The 19,219-nt window shown below is 45.4% G+C and overlaps 1 protein-coding gene across 7 annotated transcripts in view; it reads left to right on the top strand.

Moving 5' to 3' along the window:
- SLC30A9 (solute carrier family 30 member 9) overlaps nt 1-19,219 on the top strand; it is a 46,765-nt gene that overhangs the window by 19,920 nt on the left and 7,626 nt on the right. For 4 of the 7 annotated variants that reach the window (XM_084856878.1, XM_084856875.1, XM_084856881.1 and 1 more), the window contains 8 exons: nt 2,101-2,156; nt 4,239-4,374; nt 5,493-5,532; nt 8,537-8,608; nt 13,301-13,408; nt 14,904-15,069; nt 15,318-15,447; nt 17,734-17,847. In XM_084856878.1, the coding sequence (XP_084713004.1) occupies nt 2,101-2,156; nt 4,239-4,374; nt 5,493-5,532; nt 8,537-8,608; nt 13,301-13,408; nt 14,904-15,069; nt 15,318-15,447; nt 17,734-17,847 (822 nt within the window). Of the gene's footprint in view, nt 1-2,100; nt 2,157-4,238; nt 4,375-5,492; nt 5,602-8,536; nt 8,609-13,300; nt 13,409-14,903; nt 15,070-15,317; nt 15,448-17,733; nt 17,848-19,219 lie in introns of all 7 variants that reach the window. The other 3 variants (XM_084856876.1, XM_084856879.1, XM_084856877.1) reach the window with 1 other exon arrangement.

Raw genomic sequence — 19,219 nt, 5'->3', positions numbered from 1 at the left:
CATCTGCCTTCCACAAGAGGAAGGGACTTCTGCCCAAAGTTGGGGGCTGTCCCCCCCAACATTTAGCAGGGTCTCCTGACCTAACTGTAGCATTTTCAGGAGGCTGGAGAGGCTGCTGTGGAGAGGAGCGGGCAAGGAAGTCCACATCTGCCAGCACAATTGATCCAGCATAAATCTGGATCCAACCCAAGATTACCTTCCTGGGAATGCTTGCTGGAAGAAGTATGTTTTCAGTAGGTGCCAAAAATCCAGAAGGGTTAGTGGTAGGGAGTTCCTATATTTACTAGTACAGGTCTCAGTTTCACAGTATATTATTTCCTACTGCAAACAGAGGTATAGACAGCAAATATGCCTGCTTTGTAAAGTGTGATTTGCCTCTTAGATTCATTGGTAGGCAAGCTGCAGTGATGTGCTGATGGAACAGAAAAAAATAATAATGAGAGGGTTAACTATGAGCCTTCCTGGCCATCCTTTATGACAGGAAAGCAAAGTTGTACATAATTTTTAAGGTCAGAGTTAGAAATGGCAGAGCATCACAAATGGTTTTCAAGCAATATTTTCAAAATTGTGCCAAGCTGGAGAAGTCGGCTGGTATAGCAACGCTTATAGCGAACCCAAAACAAGCTATTACTTCTCAAAGTGGCAACTTCAGCTTGATGATGAGTTTAGCCCTTGGTGCTGGCAGCTACAAAATCGTAAATTATAACTGATTTGTTAATTTTGCCTTGATCGTTTGGCATGCTTTTTCTTTAAAAGTACAGGGCAGATCCTATAACAGCAATTTTGACTTCTGCTGAGCCCAGTGGTTTTCAAATGATGTACTGGGGACCCCTGGGCTTCTTTGGGGGTTTCTCAACACGAAGACCAGTAATGGTGAACAAGCTTTCCAGAAAGACAGCTTGCTCACCTTTGCCAGTCTTTCCGTGCCATCGTGGCCTCAGGGAAGTGTTGGATGCAGTCTAGGTAGGGCTGGGCTAAACTTTCAGCAGTTTAGCTCAAATATTGTGTGTCTGTGCGGGGTGGAGTCACAAGATGAAAAGTGTTGACAAACCTGCCTTGCATCCTTCGCATTCTTTGGCATGGAGGTAAACTTTGGGGGTGGAGTGGGGGCAAAACCCACTGTCGCTCGGCTGGCTCCTCTGTGCTGCTGCCTGCCATGTTTAAATCCCCGTAATGCCCTGGAATGCCCCTTTTTCTTCTGCTGACGACCAATGGCAGACATGCAGGGTTCCTCAGCAGAAACGATTTCAGAAGATAGAAAGCCTGCAAACCACTGGCCTGGTCTTTAAAACACATTTTCCAGGACAAGTCATCTTGCAAATTTAGACATGAACATTATTACAGTTTTAAGGGATAAAGGAAAATGATGCACCAAACATAAAGGCAGTAACATCATTTTTGCAAACAATTAGGGAAGGATTAGAGTTTAACTAGCCCCCGCAATGTGATGGCTTCATTCTGTATATGGGGTTGGGGCCCAGAAGTGTGTGTGGGGGTATTTGTGTGTTGGCAGTAGCCTGGTCCAATATGGTCAAAAGTTGTCAAAAGTGTTAGGTGTAGAAACAGTGTACTTCAGGGCTTTAAGCACACTATTTGCAGCTTATTTGCTGTGTAGGGAACTGAAAAAGTCAGGCATCTGTCAAGGTCACTTTTCATATTTTAAAAAACAGGACATGTGTGCAGTAACACCCTTCTGCTCATGTTCCCCAGCAACTGGTATTCAGAGGCATATTACCTCTGAATTGGAGGTAATATATAGCCATCAGGACGACTAGTGATTGATAGCCTTATCGTTCTTTTACTGTCTACAAAGTACAGTAACCCCAGTGTTGTTCTCTGAACTCACAAAATAAGCTTGTGATTTGGATGTGTTTAAGCAAAGTATTTCTGTGAAAATCTTCCTGGTAGATTGTAGTAAGGTCATTTGATGTGTAGTGATTCTGTTTCAGCTTAAATGTTCTCCTCCCCCTGCCCCCTTAAAACAGGGATAATTTTTTGTGCAAGTAAACCTGGATTACTAACGTCGAATGAATCAGTTTAAACTATTCCAAACGTGTTTGACAATTTTGAAATTTCCTGTCCCATTTTGTTCATGCACAGGCTTTGCTAGCATTGGGAATCAGTCAGTCTGTGAGGACACCAGACCCAAGTCATCCGTAAGGATATTGTCTTTTTTTTTTTAACACCAGCTTCTGGAATAATTTTCTTTTTTTCTAACAGGCTTAACATGACTTTTGAAGCCCAGATTTGACACCTGTGTTTATCTTTTGAATGTTTCCAACTTGTGTCACAACATAATGTCAGTGTTCATGCTCAAGTTGAAGCTCTGAAGAAAGTAGCTGGTAATTTGGGCCTTTTCGCTAGACTTGACAAGGGTATATAGAGCTGCTCCCTTTGGCACCTGAAGGTGACATGTGGCAAATGGCACATTCTGAAGCATTGTGTTAAACTAGGGGTGCAGAACCTCAGGCCTGCAGGCCAAATCTGGCCCTTGGGGGGTCCCAATACAGCCCCCCAGGGTTCCCCAGATGAGCACACTTCTGTCCTGGCCCCACCCCCTTTTCCCCAGCTGTTGATCATTTGGTGCTTTCCTGGCTGGTGTGTGTGTGCTTCTCATTCTAAAGGGTTGAAATGCCTCTACTAGGGCTTTCGTACTTGCAGGAAGAGCTTTAAGCTAAAATATGCTGGTATTTTTGGTATTTTTCCCCCAGTGCCTTTGGCTGAAAGAGGTTCCACGCTTCTGTGTTAAAAATGAGTGAGGAACCAGTGATCGCAACTTCTCTCCCCCCCGCCCCTCCTCTGTGCATCAGAAGCTTTCATTGGTGCCAGCGGAAGCTTTTTTTTAAAGCCTAAGGCCACTGGGGTGATTTTTAGGAGGATTGCAGCTCGCAACGGAAGGGTTCACTACAGCTTCTCATGTGCTGTGATCCCCCTGAAAATTGCCCTCTGTGGCCACTGGTCTTGGGGAAAACTTCCATTGGTACCAATCAAAGCCTTTCTAAAAGCCCAGCTGTTGCCAGGGTGGGTTATTTTCATGGTGTAGCCGCTGGACAGGGCAAAGTTAACCCTCCCCTCCCCATGTGTTGTGACTCTCCCCTCTGAAAAATCCCCTCCGCATGGCAATAAGGCTTTGCGGGGGAAAGCCCCCATTAGCACCTGTGTGTAAGAGAGTGAGTATAAGATGGCTCTAGCCCTGCTAACTCCTGGCTCTGTCCCCGACAGCTTTCGCACAGTGGAATGCAGCCCACAAAGGGCGGGGAGACGCCTTTCCCGCCCACTGAAAGGATGTCATTTTGGGGATCCCTGTTATCGGGTGCTTTGAATTTAGGAGCAGTATTGCTAATGAAAGTGGCTCGCGTTGGCTTTTGTGTGTTGTTCATTAAACATATGCATGTTTAAAACAATCATCCGAAATTGTGGTGCGCATTATAGACAGAGGTATAAATAGATGGAGCGTAAAGCAGAATTATCAAAGCTTTGATGTTATATAATAGTTCACATGACTTAAAAATTCTTGAAGTATCACTTCACTGAGATCAGATTTGAGTTTAGCAACTGCATTTTAGTTGGCTCCTGAACATAGAGAGACATCGGGGTTTCCCTTTTCCATTTCATTGACTCCTGCAAGGGTGGGGTGATCTGCCATGGCTCAGTGGATAAAGCACATGCTTTGCAAGCAGAGAGTCCAAGGTGCCATCTCCAGGTAGGGCTGAAAAAGCCTCCTGTCTGAGAGCCACCTCCAGACAGTGCAGACCAGGAGTGGGCAACCGGGTGCTGACTACAGCTCCCATCAGCCCCGGCATGGCCAATGGTCAGGGATTGTGGGAGTTTTATTTATTTCATTGCTGTATTTATTACGATTACTTCTATCTCTCCTTTAGGATATAAATTTTTCCAAGGCGTCTTACAGATAAAGATACATTAATAAAATCGCTATAAACAAAATTGCTATAAATAATTAAAGAAAACTCATAAGGATCCACCGTACAGGACAGTTGAGTTTAGAAGGCCCTCTGGGAGAAAGGAAGGAAAGTCCAGCAGGGGGCTGAGGTAGTTTTAGCCTGCTGGCCAGCCTCCCTCTCTCTCCTGGACCTGTTCAGGCAGCAACTTTTCAACCTGTAGTCGAAAAATATCTGGAGGACACTCAGTGGTCTGCCCCGGTGTAGACAGTATTGAGCTCGGTGGACCGGTGGTGTGATTCCTACGTAAAAGTGCCGTTTTCCCCTCTCCCCACCCAGGTACGGCTTCACAAATATGCGCTACATTGCATCCCTGATTAGTGGTGTTGGCATTTTCATGATGGGTGCAGGCCTTTCATGGTATCACGGTGTTATAGGTTTACTTAATCCGCAGCCCATGGAATCTCTTCTTTGGGTAAGTTGTTAACATTATAGTGCTTTAGCTAGGCTATGTTTAGTTACAATCCTGCATTTCTTTGATTTTAAAAAAAACCCTCAAGACAATACATGAGGAAAACAAGCCAACTGAGATGGGAACTTCTGTGGAGTTCTTTTTTTTTAAAGTTGTTTTGTATGTGAAAGCTCAGCATCTTATAGACTGATGTGGGGACCATGTAATCATCCAGATGTTGAACTCTAACCCCCATCAGCCCCCATCCGGCATGGCCAATGGCCAAGCATGATGAGATTTGCAGTCCAACAGCATCTGCAAGGCTGTAGGTTCCCTGCCCATATTATAGACAGTCTGCCCCATTGTTTGCCAGCCAACATCCCATGATTTTGCTTCTGTTTATCACAAATCCACAGCCATTGGGATGCATATATTGCTGGAACCAAATAGAAAATACTTCTAATTCTATGTAGATCACTTCCTATATCCTTTTTTAATATTAGCTTGTGCACACAGATAGTGGATGGGGTTTTGCTTGGTCAGCTCACGTAAAGGCTGAGAATAGGAGGGATGGGTTTTGAAGCAGTGACCTCCTCCTTGCCTTGCTGAGTTTGATAGATTCTTGTAGTTTGGGAAGAAAGTAAGGGATGGTCAATTGGCAGCCTGCGGGCAAGATCCAGACCCAAAGGATTATGTTTTCTTGCAGTTTGGTCTTGAGGTTTCTCTCTTAAGACGAGAGAATGTATTCAAGTTGTAAAAAATAAAGTAGATACCACATCTTAATGCTAAAACTCTCCTTGATCTTGAATGTAATATCTATTTCTATGTAATTTTTATGCTTGAGTGTGTGTGCTTCAAAACCTGGAAGCCATTACTTCTAGATGGCATCATCTTTATTATAGAATATTATACGTAAAATACAGTTCTGGCCCCTAGACTGCTATTTGTGGAATGGAGTGATTCTTGACATTGAAGAAGCTTGCTATCCAGAAGGCAAACAATTATTACAGCTTAATATTTTAGATCTCCTGTTTCAGTCCATATAGGAAGATATATGAAGTTATTCTTGAATTTTGTATGATTTACAAGGCTTCCTACTATATATGTAACTATATTCTCTTTTTTCCCCCTGTTACTTTTAGGCTTATTGTATTTTAGCAGGATCATTGGTCTCTGAAGGAGGTATGCTTCCTAGCAGCAAAATCCATAATTACTTAACAATATCCCATTATTATGCGGATGCATTAATAGGTACTTAAAAGTTTGCGCTCACTTGCTCACTAAATATATGAGCACTTTAGCACTTCAAGATATTGTCGTTTAAGTTTGAGGCATGAAAATCTAACCAAATAGATTTTGGCTGCACCATTGGGCACTCCCAGGCTGTTGATAAAGCTGTATTATATCAATACAGCCATCGATGCTCTGAAGACATTTGGGATATTCTAGTATGTAACATTCTTCCTATTTCCAAGGTTCAGCCTGTGAATGCCATTATTTATGTAGCTAAAATTGCACCATGCATGCGTCCGTGAACCTTGATTTTCCAGGGTTCTTCACAAGCGTGGCAGAACCCCAAGGCTTGCAGAAGTGCAAAAATATTTTAGAACCTCTCCCCAAGGGTGAGAGGATTCCAAAACTAGCCCAAAGAGGACTGAGCCTGCTCAGTGGCTGTGGAATGTTGACTGGCTCTGTGGGTGGGTGTTGGGGTGGTGGTGGCAGAAAAAAGAGGAGAGGGATGGAATGGAATGACTGGAATCCTGAACAGATCTGAATGAATTAATGAACGGATGAATGATCTGAATGAATGAATGAATGAATGGATCTGAATGACTGGAATCCTGCACTCCACACTGAAACATTTCGTTGCCGGTCCCACTTGTTTTGGCCTACTTTGTGAAACTAGTAGTCACTGACATGCAGGGGCGGCTGGTGGCCGGTGAGATGGGTCACCAGCACCCCAAGACTCTAAATAGATTTTTACAATGCCCAAGCATCCCCACACCCTACATTGTTCTTTTTTAATGCCCAAACTGCCACAGCCCCCTAAATGGATCTTTAAAAATGCCCAACAGCCCCAGCCCCCTGCACTGAGTTTTTAAAATATGCAAACACTCTCCAAGCATCCTCAGCTGTTTTTTTTTAATGCCTACAACAGATGCATGTGAAATGGGCTTTCAGACCATATATGTTAGGCAGCAGACTCCCTCCACCCACTGGATTGAATTAAGGGGGAGAAAACTCTAATGGAGGAGTCTTCTTCTTCTTCTTTTAACCCTCCATGGGGGCTCTGGGGTGTAATTTCATGACAAAAATTGGTTGGGGGTGGGGAGTTAAGTAAAAATAGGACATCCCTTCTGAACTGCCTTCTCTTGCTCCAACAGGTGAGTGGGTGGGAGACAAGGCTGAAATGCTGCTGCTGCAGCCCATCTGGCCGCAGAGAGAAGGCTGGGCAAAGGGCAGGTTGTTTTTAATGAGCTTGATTGGCCCAGTACAGGTCACCTGACCCGGCTGCTGTGCAACTGCAGCACAGGGTGTCCAGGAGCACCATCCCTTGTAAAACTCTACAAAGAGAGCGCCTTGGCCATTCTGTTGGATACTATGAGGATCCTACCTGCTGGGCACCCTCTGGGAAAGACGCTGCTCAGGATAACCTGCATGTGCGTGCTCGGCATGCGTGCACAGTACAGAACTCAGAGTTCTCCGGAAGGAAAGAAGGACAGTGGCAGCCAGCGTACTACAAGTGTGCCGGGCTAGAAAGATGAGAAATCAGAGAGAAAAAAAGCATGGGGAGAGGCACCACCCTGAACACACTTTTATTAGCACTGCACCTGCTGACATAGAAGCCCTACTTGGGCACTCAGAATTTGTGTCGAATTGACTCTCAGGGAGAAGGAGCGTGGAGGTGCGCCACGTGATTAAGAACTCTGCACTGGGCACCCGTGGTTCTTAATCACGTGGAGTGTCTCCACAGACACAGGAGCTGCTCCTCTTCAGATTGTCACCCTACGCGAGTACAGGCTGATGGAAATGTGCAAGGGCGTGGTAGAGCGCTCCTTCTCCTCGTATGTTGATTCCACACGAATTGGGAATCCCCAAACAGGGCTATAGAGAAGATCACACGAGTAGATCAGGTACCATGATTATGGCTGAAAGAGTTCCAGTGAACGGTTCATTCCAGTAAAGCAGAGATTTGCAACTTGTGGCCCTCCAGATGTTTTGGCCTATAACAGCCCTAGCCACTTTAACCAATTGTGAGGCATCATGGGATTTGTAGGCAAAAACATCGGGAGGGCCACAGGTTTCCCACCCCTGCAGTAAATGTTTATTTTGTCAGATGGAGTATAAATATATGAGTTGACACCTTGATATATTGGAGTCATCAAAAAAGAAAAGGGTATTGGCCAAGATCCAACCCAGCTAATTCCATGAGTTCAAGAGGGCTTCACACTTCTGTTTCTCTAACATCATCCCCCTCCTCCCACCCAGTGCTGCATGGCAAACTAATTTTGAAGCTGAGGGCAGTTTTAAAAACAGTGTGTGATATGGCATTTGGGGTTGCTGATCAAAGGGCGGGGGGAAGTCAAGACTGGATGCAAAGAAACACCAAGCTGGTTCCATGTGCGCAAGGAAGCTTTGGACATGGGTTTCCCAAATTGCACAGCAGTCATCTTTTGAAAGAGGTTAATATCAAAACGAGGCTGTGATATACTATGAGAATTTACCTTTCATCGGAATAAACAAACAATTGTACTGGGCTTATCCAAACTCTTAGGCACACTTCAGTTAGCTCTTTGAGTCCCAGGCAAGAATTCCCCTGGAATGTACTCAAACCCTTGTAGAAATCCAAGTCACTTTCTGGATGGAGGCCATTAGCGTGCATTTGAACGGGAGCTGTGATCTGCAATAATTTGATCCAGAACACTTCTATAAGGCTCCAAGGAAGCATTCTAGAATAAGTGGGGAATGGATTGAAGTCTGGATCTTCATCTATACATATTTCACCATTTCAGATACCTCCTTTATCCCTTTATACCCGCATTTAAACGTCATGGTTAGCAAATTTCATTTTGGAATTTTTACTGTTTTTTATCTGATAGCTTTTTCTGGATTTTTAAAAATGGGGTTGAAATGCTTCCCTTGTGTTTTTCCTTTTATTCAAAGACCTCTATTATTTTTGTTTCAGCTACTCTTCTTGTAGCTATAAATGAAATTCGAAGGAGTGCCCGGGCCAAAGGAGTATCATTCTATCAATATGGTATGTGTATATTAATTAATATAGGATGAATTCACTCAGTGACTGGGTTCACACAAGAGGACAACCCACACTCAAGGTGGGTTGTTGTTGAGATATTGGTTGTCTTGTTGTCTGAGACCAGCCACACTAACAAACCATGGATGCTCCACCTGCCCCTCTCTGGAGGGGCTACATAAGCTGGCTGGCTGAGGTGGCCTGGGAGAGCCAGGGCCTGCAGGAGAAGCCACCACCACCGGGGAAGAGGCGTGCTTGCTGCTGCTGGGCCTGCTGCTGCTGCCGCCGCCGCCGCCACCACCACCACCACCACCACCAGGCCTTCCCTGTGGACTCCTGCCTGGCATTTTTAAGGGGATTTTAATTGTTTTGTTTGTTTGTTTTATTTTGTTGGGGGGGATTTTGTTGTGTTTTTAGGGGTGGGTAGCCTGCCTGATAGGCGGGAGCGAGGGGGCATGTGTCCACCTGATGGAGGCAGTGGGGGGAGTGTTGGGGGCCAGAACGTACCGAGGCTGGGCGGCAGGCACTGGCGGAGCGCCAGGGGCAGGCCATGCCAGGTAAGGGGAACAAGGGAGAGATCTGTAGTATCTGTCCCCTGCTCCGGGCCTGTCCAGAGCCAAAGGATGGCTGGGGGAGGCGTGACCCCATCTTCTGGCCTTCGTTTGCTGCTCTGCAATGCCAGGTCAGTTACCCAGAAAACCTCTCTCATCCATGACATGATCCTGGATGAGGGCGCAGACCTGGCATGTATTACGGAGACCTGGCTGGCCGAGGCTGCTGCTCCAACCCTTGCAGCCATGTGTCCAGCTGGATTTTCGTATGCACAGCAGCCGAGGGCTGGGGATCAGGGAGGGGGAGTGGCTGTTATGTACCGAGAGTCCTTGGTCTTCACCAGACCCCCTCTCCGGGAGACCAAGGTTGCTGAGTGCATGTACTGGAGGTTGGGCCCGAAGGGCAGTCTGGGGATTCTGCTCGTGTACCGTCCACCCCGCTGCACGACTGACTCCCTGGCCGAGGTGCTTGAGGTGGTCTCTGATGTGCGTGTACAGTCCCCTAACTTACTGGTGTTGGGGGACTTCAACGTACATTCGGAGGCCATCCTCACAGGAGCACCTCGGGACTTCATGGAGACCATGGCCTCCTGGGAGCTGCACCATATTCTAACTGGGCCCACCCATGTAGCCGGTCATGCACTAGACCTTGTGTTTGTTTCTGGAGAAGCGGGGAGTGATCTGGAAGTCGGGGGTATATCCACCACCCCCTTGTCATGGTCAGATCACTATCTGGTGACGTTGGACTTCTCGGTTCCACAACCCCTCCGCAGGGGTGGAGGACCCATTAAAATGGTCCGCCCCAGGCGTCTTATGGATCCAAATGGATTCCTGAACGCACTTGGGGATTCTCTGGGGCATGCCAACGGCCACTCGGTCGAGACCCTGGTGGGTGGCTGGAATGCCGCAATCACTGGGGCATTAGATCGGGTGGCTCCGAAACGCCCTCTCCCCCTGAACAGGGCTCGGACTGCACCATGGTTCAATCCGCGGTTACGAGCTCTGAAACAGGAGGTGAGTCGGCTAGAGCGCCGGTGGCGGAAGTCTCGCTCCAAAGACGATCAGACACGGGCTAGAGCTGTATCTTCAGCCTATCACGTGGTGGTGAAGGCAGCAAAAAAGGAATATTATGCTGCCTCCATCGCGTCTGCAGAGTGCTGTCCCAGGAGGCTGTTCCAAGTGGTCCAGAGCCTGGTCGGTCCTGTGGCTCCGGAACCACTGGAGCATTCTAAGGCCTCCTGTGAGGCTTTGGCAAGGCACTTTGCAGATAAAATTGATCAGATTAGGTGTGTTACTCTGCACGCTGTGGATACAGTTAGTGAGCAAGAGGCGGCCTGTGGCAAACCGGTTTTGTGGGATCGGTTCCAGCTTCTTCCTCCTGATGAAGTGGACAAGGTGCTTTCATCTGTAAGGCCGACCACCTGCTTACTTGATCCTTGCCCATCTTTGCTCATTATGAGCTGCAGAGAGAGACTGGGTGAGGGGATCAGGGCGGTGGTGAATGCCTCCCTTGAGGAGGGAGTGATGCCATCAGCCCTCAAGGAGGCAGTGATAAGACCGCTCGTAAAGAAGCCCTCCTTGGATCCTCAAGTTCTGAACAACTTTCGCCCAGTCTCAAATCTGCCATTTTTGGGCAAGGTGATTGAGCGGGTGGTGGCGGTGCAGTTGAAGGCACACTTGGAAGAAACTGATTATCTAGACCCATTTCAATCGGGCTTCAGGCCTGGGCATGGGACAGAAACGGCCTTGGTCGCCTTGGTGGATGATATGAGGAGGGCTCTGGATAGGGGTGAATGCTCCTTCCTTGTTCTCCTCGACCTCTCAGCGGCTTTTGATAGTGTTGACCACGGTATCCTCCTGGACCGCCTGGAGGGGTTGGGCATTGGAGACACTGTATTGCGGTGGTTCCGGTCCTTCCTCTCCGGCAGGTACCAGAGGGTAGCACTGGGAGAGGAGGTTTTGGACCCGTGGCTACTTACTTGTGGGGTGCCACAGGGTTCCATCCTCTCCCCGATGCTATTTAACATCTATGTGAAGCCGCTGGGGGCTATCATCAGGAGGTTTGGGGTGCAGTGTCATCAATATGCGGATGACATGCAGCTCTACCTCTCATTCAAATCTTCCCCAAGGTTGGCCATAGAATCCCTGTCCAAATGTCTGGAGACGGTGAGTGGCTGGATGGGGAGGAATAAGCTGAAGCTGAACCCTGACAAGACCGAGGTACTTTTGGTGGGAGACAAGAGGAGGCTGGGGGATGTTGACCTGGTGTTGAATGGGGTATGGCTACCCTTGAAAGACCAGGTCCGCAGCCTGGGGGTCATTTTGGACTCCCAGCTGTCCATGGAGGCTCAGGTGTCAGCTGTGAGCCGGACAGCGCTGTATCACCTCCATCTGATACGGCGGCTGCGCCCCTTCCTTCCCGACCATCTGCTCCCATCGGTAGTACATGCCCTGGTCTCCTCTCGTTTAGACTACTGTAATGCGCTCTACATGGGGTTACCCTTGAAGACGGTTCGGAAGCTGCAGCTGGTACAGAACGCGGCGGCTCGCCTGATTAAAGGCAGCCGCCGGCGAGATCACATCACTCCAGTGCTGAAGGAGTTGCACTGGTTACCAGTTGTTTTCCGGGCCAAATTCAAGGTGTTGGTTTTGACCTTTAAAACCCTATATGGTTCCGGCCCAGCCTATCTTAAGGAGCGCCTCCAGCAACACCAGACAGGCCGCTTAACAAGATCAGCCTCGGATGGCCTTCTCTCTGTCCCATCAGCCAGGACAGCTAGACTGGTGGGGACGAGGGAGAGGGCCTTCTCTGTGGTGGCCCCCACTCTGTGGAACTCCCTCCCTAGGGAACTCCGTCATGCCCCCTCTTTAATGAGCTTCTGTCGTGCATTAAAAACGTGGTTGTTCAGGCAGGCATTTTGGGTGGGTTAGGGTATTTAAAAAAAAAAAATTATGTTAGAATTTTATTGTTTTAAATTGTTTTGTGGTGTGTTGTACATTGCCCGGGGTGGCTGGGTGACCAGCCAGATGGGCGACTGATAAATTTAATAATAAATAAATAAATAAAATAAACCACAAACAACCCATGAAGAGAACCCATGCTTTGTTGGGTTGTGAACTGTGGGTTGGTCATGGTTAACAAACCATGATTTGTTAGCATGGCTAGGTTGAGACAACACAACCCGCATTTCAACGAGAACCCACACTCAACCCATCATTGACTGGATTTGCACAATCTTAGGGGTAAAAGAAGCCACTGTGGCTTCTTCCCTTGGCACGTGCCAGTTGTTTACATAATTCCCCATGCTGCCATGCGGATTGGCATGTCGTCTGAATCCGGTGCACGGCACAGCAGGGATAGCTTTGTACACACCCTACAACTCATGATCTGCAGTAGGGGGTGTAGAGTGTTTATGAAGCCACGGTGGCGGCTTCTATTCCCGCGATCATGTGAACCCGGCCATTGTGTAAAAAGTGGCGGAAGGGTAATTGGTTTGGATCCAGTGTTGCATGGACTTAGAACTCCATGAACTGATAGATCCTGCAGATGGAAGGCCATTTTTACCGATTTGCCCCATGTGCACCCTCCATTCCCCCAGATCTATTCCAGGTGTTGGGCAACCCTCCAGAACAGTGTGTGGTGTTCCTGGGGACTGCAGGGGGAAGGAGGTATTGGCGAAAATCGCCACCCACCTGCTTCCTCCTGCAGAGACCATCCACTGGATCCTGCTTCCCTCTGCCAAGAGCAAGAGTTTTCCATTTGTGGAGGGGCAACCCATGAGTGCCATTTTTTGGCGGAGAAGCCGGGTATAAATTGAATAAATAAGTTCCAACCTGTTTTCTTTCTTTCGTTCACTGGTTTTGAATTTATACAACTTTTAATTACTTCCCTAACCTTCATAAATGGGAGGAAAAGCCTCTTGGTGCCAAGGAAATTACTACTATTGAATTAGCTACACTTCAGCATTAATGCCCCATAAACTGTACTGTATCCCTAAGACCTCATTTAAGAAACTAATGACATTTTGAAGTGCCTCCTGTATAGTAGGGTAAAGGTTTGGGCAAGTTTGCATGAATGTATTTGCTCTTTTGTGGCTACTTCAGTGCACTGAAATTGCATCAGTCTGACATGGTATTCAATATCCAGTTATGCAGGCTCGCGATCCCAGTACAAATGTTGTGTTGTTAGAAGACACTGCAGCGGTTCTGGGCGTGACGTTAGCTGCCACTTGTATGGGTCTGACCTCCATAACAGGTAAGCATCCCTATTAAGTGAACACTTGCATAGAACACTAGCCTGACAGAATTTTCTTGTGATTTCCAAGCAAGGCGTAAACCAGGATCTCTTTATACAGACAGTAAAATTGGTAGTAGTATTTTGTCAAGCGCTTAAAACTAACTAGAGGATGTACAGAGGATTGTACAAAACTTTCTCTGGACTGTGCCACTTCAGGCTGCTGGTTTGAGATTACATATTTGAATACTGCTCCAGAATGAGTTAAATTCAGAACGTTTGGGTCTGTTGGGGACAAGGCTAGTCTCAAATGCTTGACCTTGATAATTTTCTCGATATAGGGAGTTTTTCTTTACATGGGGTAACATTCAAACGTGCGATCTCCCAACTGAAGGCTGAAGTGGTGTAACCTAGGAAAAGCGTTACCCCTTCATTTCTGTCAGTCATCTAAGCCCCGTGGAACTGATTAGTAGTAGTTTGTGATACTGTCCCCTGAGAAACAGCAAGGGCAGCAGCGGGAGAGTTGCGAAGCGAAGCCACTCCCACAGCTCTGCTGAGAGGCCAGGTGCACTGGACCCCTCCTCTCCCTTAATTGGCTGTTACAAGAACAACTGTGTACCTTTTAAGAATTGATGCCCGACTTTGCTTCTTTTCCTCTCGCCTCCTAGTCCCTTCTTTCCTTTCGTATCATGTATTTTAAATTGTAAGCCTGTGAGCAGGGATTGTCTTGTTCTTATTGATAGTACATAAGTTGCTTTTTGAAGTCCTTTCGGCTGAAGAGCGGGGCTACAGTGCTTTCAGTAAATACTTCCTTTCCCATTTGTGTTCCCAACTTCCTTATCTCAGGCCCCCACCCTTATGGTTAGTGATGGCTGTGACTTGTGTGAATTGCATACCGCTTCTGATAACGTGCATTTTCCTCTGACCTCACTGTTTAAATTTCCCCCTCCAGCCCCATGTGTGTGTATAGTGTGTGTATGTGTATATACAGTATGGTGTAGTGGTTTGAGTGCTGGACTGGGAGACGGGAGATCTGGATTCCTGTCCTCACTTGGCTATGGAAGCTCACTAGGTGACTTTGGGCCAGTCAGAGACTCTCAGCCCAACCTACCTCACAGGGTTGTTGTTGTGAGGATAAAATGGGGAAGAGGAGCATTATGTACGCCACCTTGGGCTCTTTGGAGGAAAAAGGGTGGGATATAAATGCAATAAATAAATACACACACACCCCTCTGTGGCTCTGGATAACGCTACTTGCATCTGAAGTGGATTCTAGTCCACAAAAGCTTATGCCATAATACATTTGTTTGTCTTTTAAGGTGCCACAGCCTCTTTACTTTTGCCGCAACAAATTAACACAGCTCCCATTGTGGAAATGATTACAGAGTTACTTAGCCAAAAGTGCAGTATAGCGTGGGTGACTTATTTCTAGGTGACCATCTCCACAAAGAGGAATGTAAAAGGCATACAAAAGGGCTCCCTTTTGGGAAATTAATGTGTACCTGTGTCCTTTCAGGTAATCCATACTATGACAGCCTAGGATCTCTTGGTGTGGGAACGTTGTTGGGAGCTGTATCAGCATTTCTTATCTATACGAACACGGAAGCACTGCTAGGCCGCTCTATCCAGCCTGACCAGCTGCAGAGGCTTACTGAGTTACTGGAGAGCGACCCTGCAGTAAGGTGAGAGAGTTGGATTGACAACCTCTATGATTGCAAAAGGTCATTATTGCCTAACTAGTAGAACAATAAAAACAGAACAGATATGGATGGAATCGTGAGTTCATAATTTAAAGTCTGGAGGGACTTTAAAGGGGGGAAAAGTCACCATTTTTGTCGAGTGGCAATTTGCTTTTATCCATTTTAAAACACCTAATAGCTTGTTGTCTTTTTGCTTTGTCCTGCCCCATCTTACATAATACTCATCTCAGAGCAATTCATGATGTTAAAGCTACAGATATGGGAATGAGCAAAGTGAGATTCAAAGCAGAAGTAGACTTTGACGGACGGGTTGTTACTCGGTCTTACTTGGAGAAACAAGACATTGAACAGCTGCTACAAGTATGTTGAAATAGGCATTGTTTTCCACAGTTTGTTTTTCTCACTCAGATGTGCTAAAAACACATTTTGCTGGTAATACATGCTGTACGTGTTGTACATATACATAATTCCTGTCATGTTTATGGACTCTGTACAAATCTGCTGTGTGGATTTTCGAATGGAAAGTTGATGTATAAATGTTTTAGTATCTAAATAAGATCAAAGAGTGATTTAAATTGCAGCATTACTTCACACCACATGACAACGTAAATGAAATAGGGTGGGTTTTTTGCTTGAGCTGATCTGAAGCATTAGAATGTTCACAAACATTTCAAGTGGTAGAAAAATGAAAATGGACACAGAGGGGTCATAGTCTCCTCTGAGAGAATCAAGAAGTCAGGCTTAGACTGTACAACTTCAGGCTGCAGGTGGGGTTACATATTTGACTACAACCCATTGACAAAAATTCCTGCCCATAGAAAACTAGCATGCCAGGAAATTCAGCCTACCCTTTGCTCTGGTCTGTCTCTTGACATGAAAGGTAGGTGTGTGTGTGTGTGTGTGTGTGTGTGTGTGTGTGTGTAGGAGAATTCAGACACACAGTTTCCCTCCACCCTCAGCCTGAATTTGTACCAACCAAGAGAATCTTTATCACTTACGATTGTATATAAACTGAGAAAAAGCTCAGTTTAGACAGAAGCTCCAGAATGTTGGTCTGCTCCTCAGACATGCAGCAGTTCTCTTAGCAAGAAAGCAGTGTGCAGCTAGTGGGGCAGTCATCCGTCGTGTTCTGGGCACCCTTCAGTTTGGTGTCTTATGGAGATAGAAGGCAGTTCCAACAGCAGTGTGGAAATGAGATCTGGCAAGGTACTGGAGATTTTCTGTCTGTCCCCTTCCCCACCCCTTTATGGAGGTCTGCTAGAATAATATGTACATTTCTGAAAGATCTGTTGTATTATATGATCACCCTTATATTTCTGTAGCATGAAAAACTCAAAAGGATAGTGTGATGATTACCTGACTCCAGATGCATCCATGCCTCTTACCAGTATTTCACTATTTTTATGATGTGAGCTCTTTTGATGAATACTGGACCCAGCCAGTGGTTGCTTGTTCTCCAGAATTGCTCTTCTGTTTCAGAAGTAATTGTCCTTAATCTGTGCAGCTCCATTCCCTTAGACTAGAAATGCAAAATTCTATCCAAAACCATGGAAAGTCACTGCCAGTCAGGGCAGACCATCTCACCTAGTGCTGACAAATTCTAACCGCACAATCTTATATGTGCCAATTCAGAAGTAAGTCCCATTTCATTCATTGGGTCTTACTCCGAGGTAAGCTGGCACAGGATTGCAGCCTCTGGCAGTTTCATATGTTTATATGTTCAGCCAACGTATTCTGGCATAATCCATCTAAAGTTAAGCTTTTCTGATTTCAGTAGCAGACAGGTAAGTGTCTGCTTAGTTTTCCTCTTAAAGTAAATGGGAGTGCTTCAGCTGGATCATGGCCTTTGTATTTAATTCTGCTATGTGATCTTCAGCTCTTACATGTTATTTGTTACCCCAAAAATTAAGCTTATAAAGGAAAGCCTTCCTAGCTTTGAAGGATTGTCTTCTAAATGAAGAATATTCATAATGTAAATATAACTGGGGCTATTTTTAACCTACATTTAAACAAAAAACTGTGCCAACATAGCTCAAATCTGGCACTGCAGAAAGCTGGATTCTGCAGCCTGTATGAATAATGCAAATTAAGTAGATTTGTACATATTTCCTTAGTCGTCATTGTGCTTCTGCCAATCATACAGAAGGACCATTTGGAATGCAGGCCCTGCCTTCCCACCACATGGAGTCCAAATGAATTCTGGCTTTGGAGATTTCAGCAGTCATTGCTTGTGGACCTTAAAGCTTATCTTTGTATCCATAAGGGTTAGATACTTGCGGGGGCTAAAAGAAAGAAAAGAAACCTGAGATTCTCAATATTACTCAGTTATGTAGATTTTCTGCACTTGTGCAGAATCTTGGATACACTTAGCCCTGAATATAACCAGTTGACGTCTATAACAGTGTGTTGTTATTCCAGTTTTGTTTTATGTTTCTTCCTCAGTTGACATAGGGATAAGACTGCATAGTGGTTTGAACAGCTACCAAATAAACAGTTACTCTTGTACATGGTAACATGAAGGTGGTATATACTACATTTAAAAAAACCCCTCCCTTTGCTAATACCATGGGCAAATTCTACAACATGGAAATGGCGTATATTTCATACCTCACTTTTTTAAAGCTCTTACGCTTAATTTCATGGCAGGAAATCCAGCAGGTGAAAACTCTTGAGGAATTAGAGACTTTCATGCTTAAACATGGTGAAAATATAATTGACACACTAGGAGCAGAAGTAGACCGGCTTGAGAAGGAACTAAAGGTAAGAGTTGGCTGATGAACAGGGATAATTACAACTATTTGATTGCCAAACTGACAGTCTGGAAAATTATCCTTTTGTAATAATTGGGGCTTTGTTGGGCCACTAAGCATATTTCAAGCACTGAGGTGGCATGGGCAAAAGGTAGAACTCCAGATGTTTTGGACTTCAGCTCCCAGAAGCCACTGCAAGCATGGTGTGACAGATTTGTCCTTCTCAAGGGATATTATAACATGAGATTTCTGTACTTAACTTGACCATGGATCAGCAGGAAACATTTCCCATGCCATATTCTAGGCACAAAGTGTCACCAAGGAATTGTAAGTTTCCCACATTCCTGGTATTAACACACCATTTAAGTTCTTTAAATAGAGGACTCTTGAGATCAGGCGTCTCTTTTCATCTTTTACTGTTAACATCTTAAGCAGTTTTTACATTTCATGATATAAGAGCATGAAGCGTACAAGAAAACATACTAGTTGCAAACAAAACACTAGTTTCAAAGCATTTTAAAAATCACTTAGGAGCATTTCCTTTAAAGTTTAAAGCATCTTACCCCATGACATGTCTGAGCTGATAGCAAAATGGGACAAAGACGTCATTGAGGACCAGTGCCATTGTCCTCCCGAGGACAAATGTTGCGTCCTGTGAGAACCATTGTTTGGTTCTGAAGTCCCTGTATTTCCCCCATCATATTTATGATTCCTTATTAGCACTGCTTACCTGATACTTCTCCAAACGGAAATTTCTCTAACAATTAGTTATTATTTTTTCCAAAGTTCCCAGCTTTGATTTGGGAGTAATATATTTCCTACGTATCTTGTCAGCTTTCCTGACTACTTCTCTTCAAAATAGGATAACATCGGCTTCTCTTTGTGGGCTTAGTGTTTCACTATTTTAAATCTTAAGTATTTCTTAGTTCTGTTTACTTCCCACAATATTTTATGTTTATTTGCATCATACACTGAACATATGCAATAGTCCAGTAAGCAGTTATCCTTTCTTTTCAGCTTTCTTATCTGAAACAACTACTGGCCTTTCCTGAATTCAGCTGGGGAAATTTCATCTTTCTCATAGCAGGCTCCTATGTTAGTAAAAGGGTCAGTCAAAAATCACAGCATGTCAGCACAAATGCTTCTGTTGGAATCAAACTGATCCAACCTGCATATGATAATACATTTTAATACATCATTTATTTCTCTCTGAAAATTATAAACTTACGGGAGAGGAGATAAGCTCATGAGAGAAATGTAGAAGACCAATAACTCTGTTTTAGATAAATATTTGCAAGGTAGCAAATGCAGGAATCTTGCAGGATGCAAAGGCTTCTGGGGCAAACATTTGTCACAGTGGCCGATGGTCAGGAATGCTGGGG

The sequence above is a fragment of the Heloderma suspectum genome, chromosome 5 (genome assembly GCF_057233095.1).
Source record: "Heloderma suspectum isolate Gila_16-S chromosome 5, 16-S_ref, whole genome shotgun sequence".
NCBI lineage: Eukaryota > Metazoa > Chordata > Lepidosauria > Squamata > Helodermatidae > Heloderma > Heloderma suspectum.
This window is presented reverse-complemented; position numbering and strand designations above follow the sequence as displayed.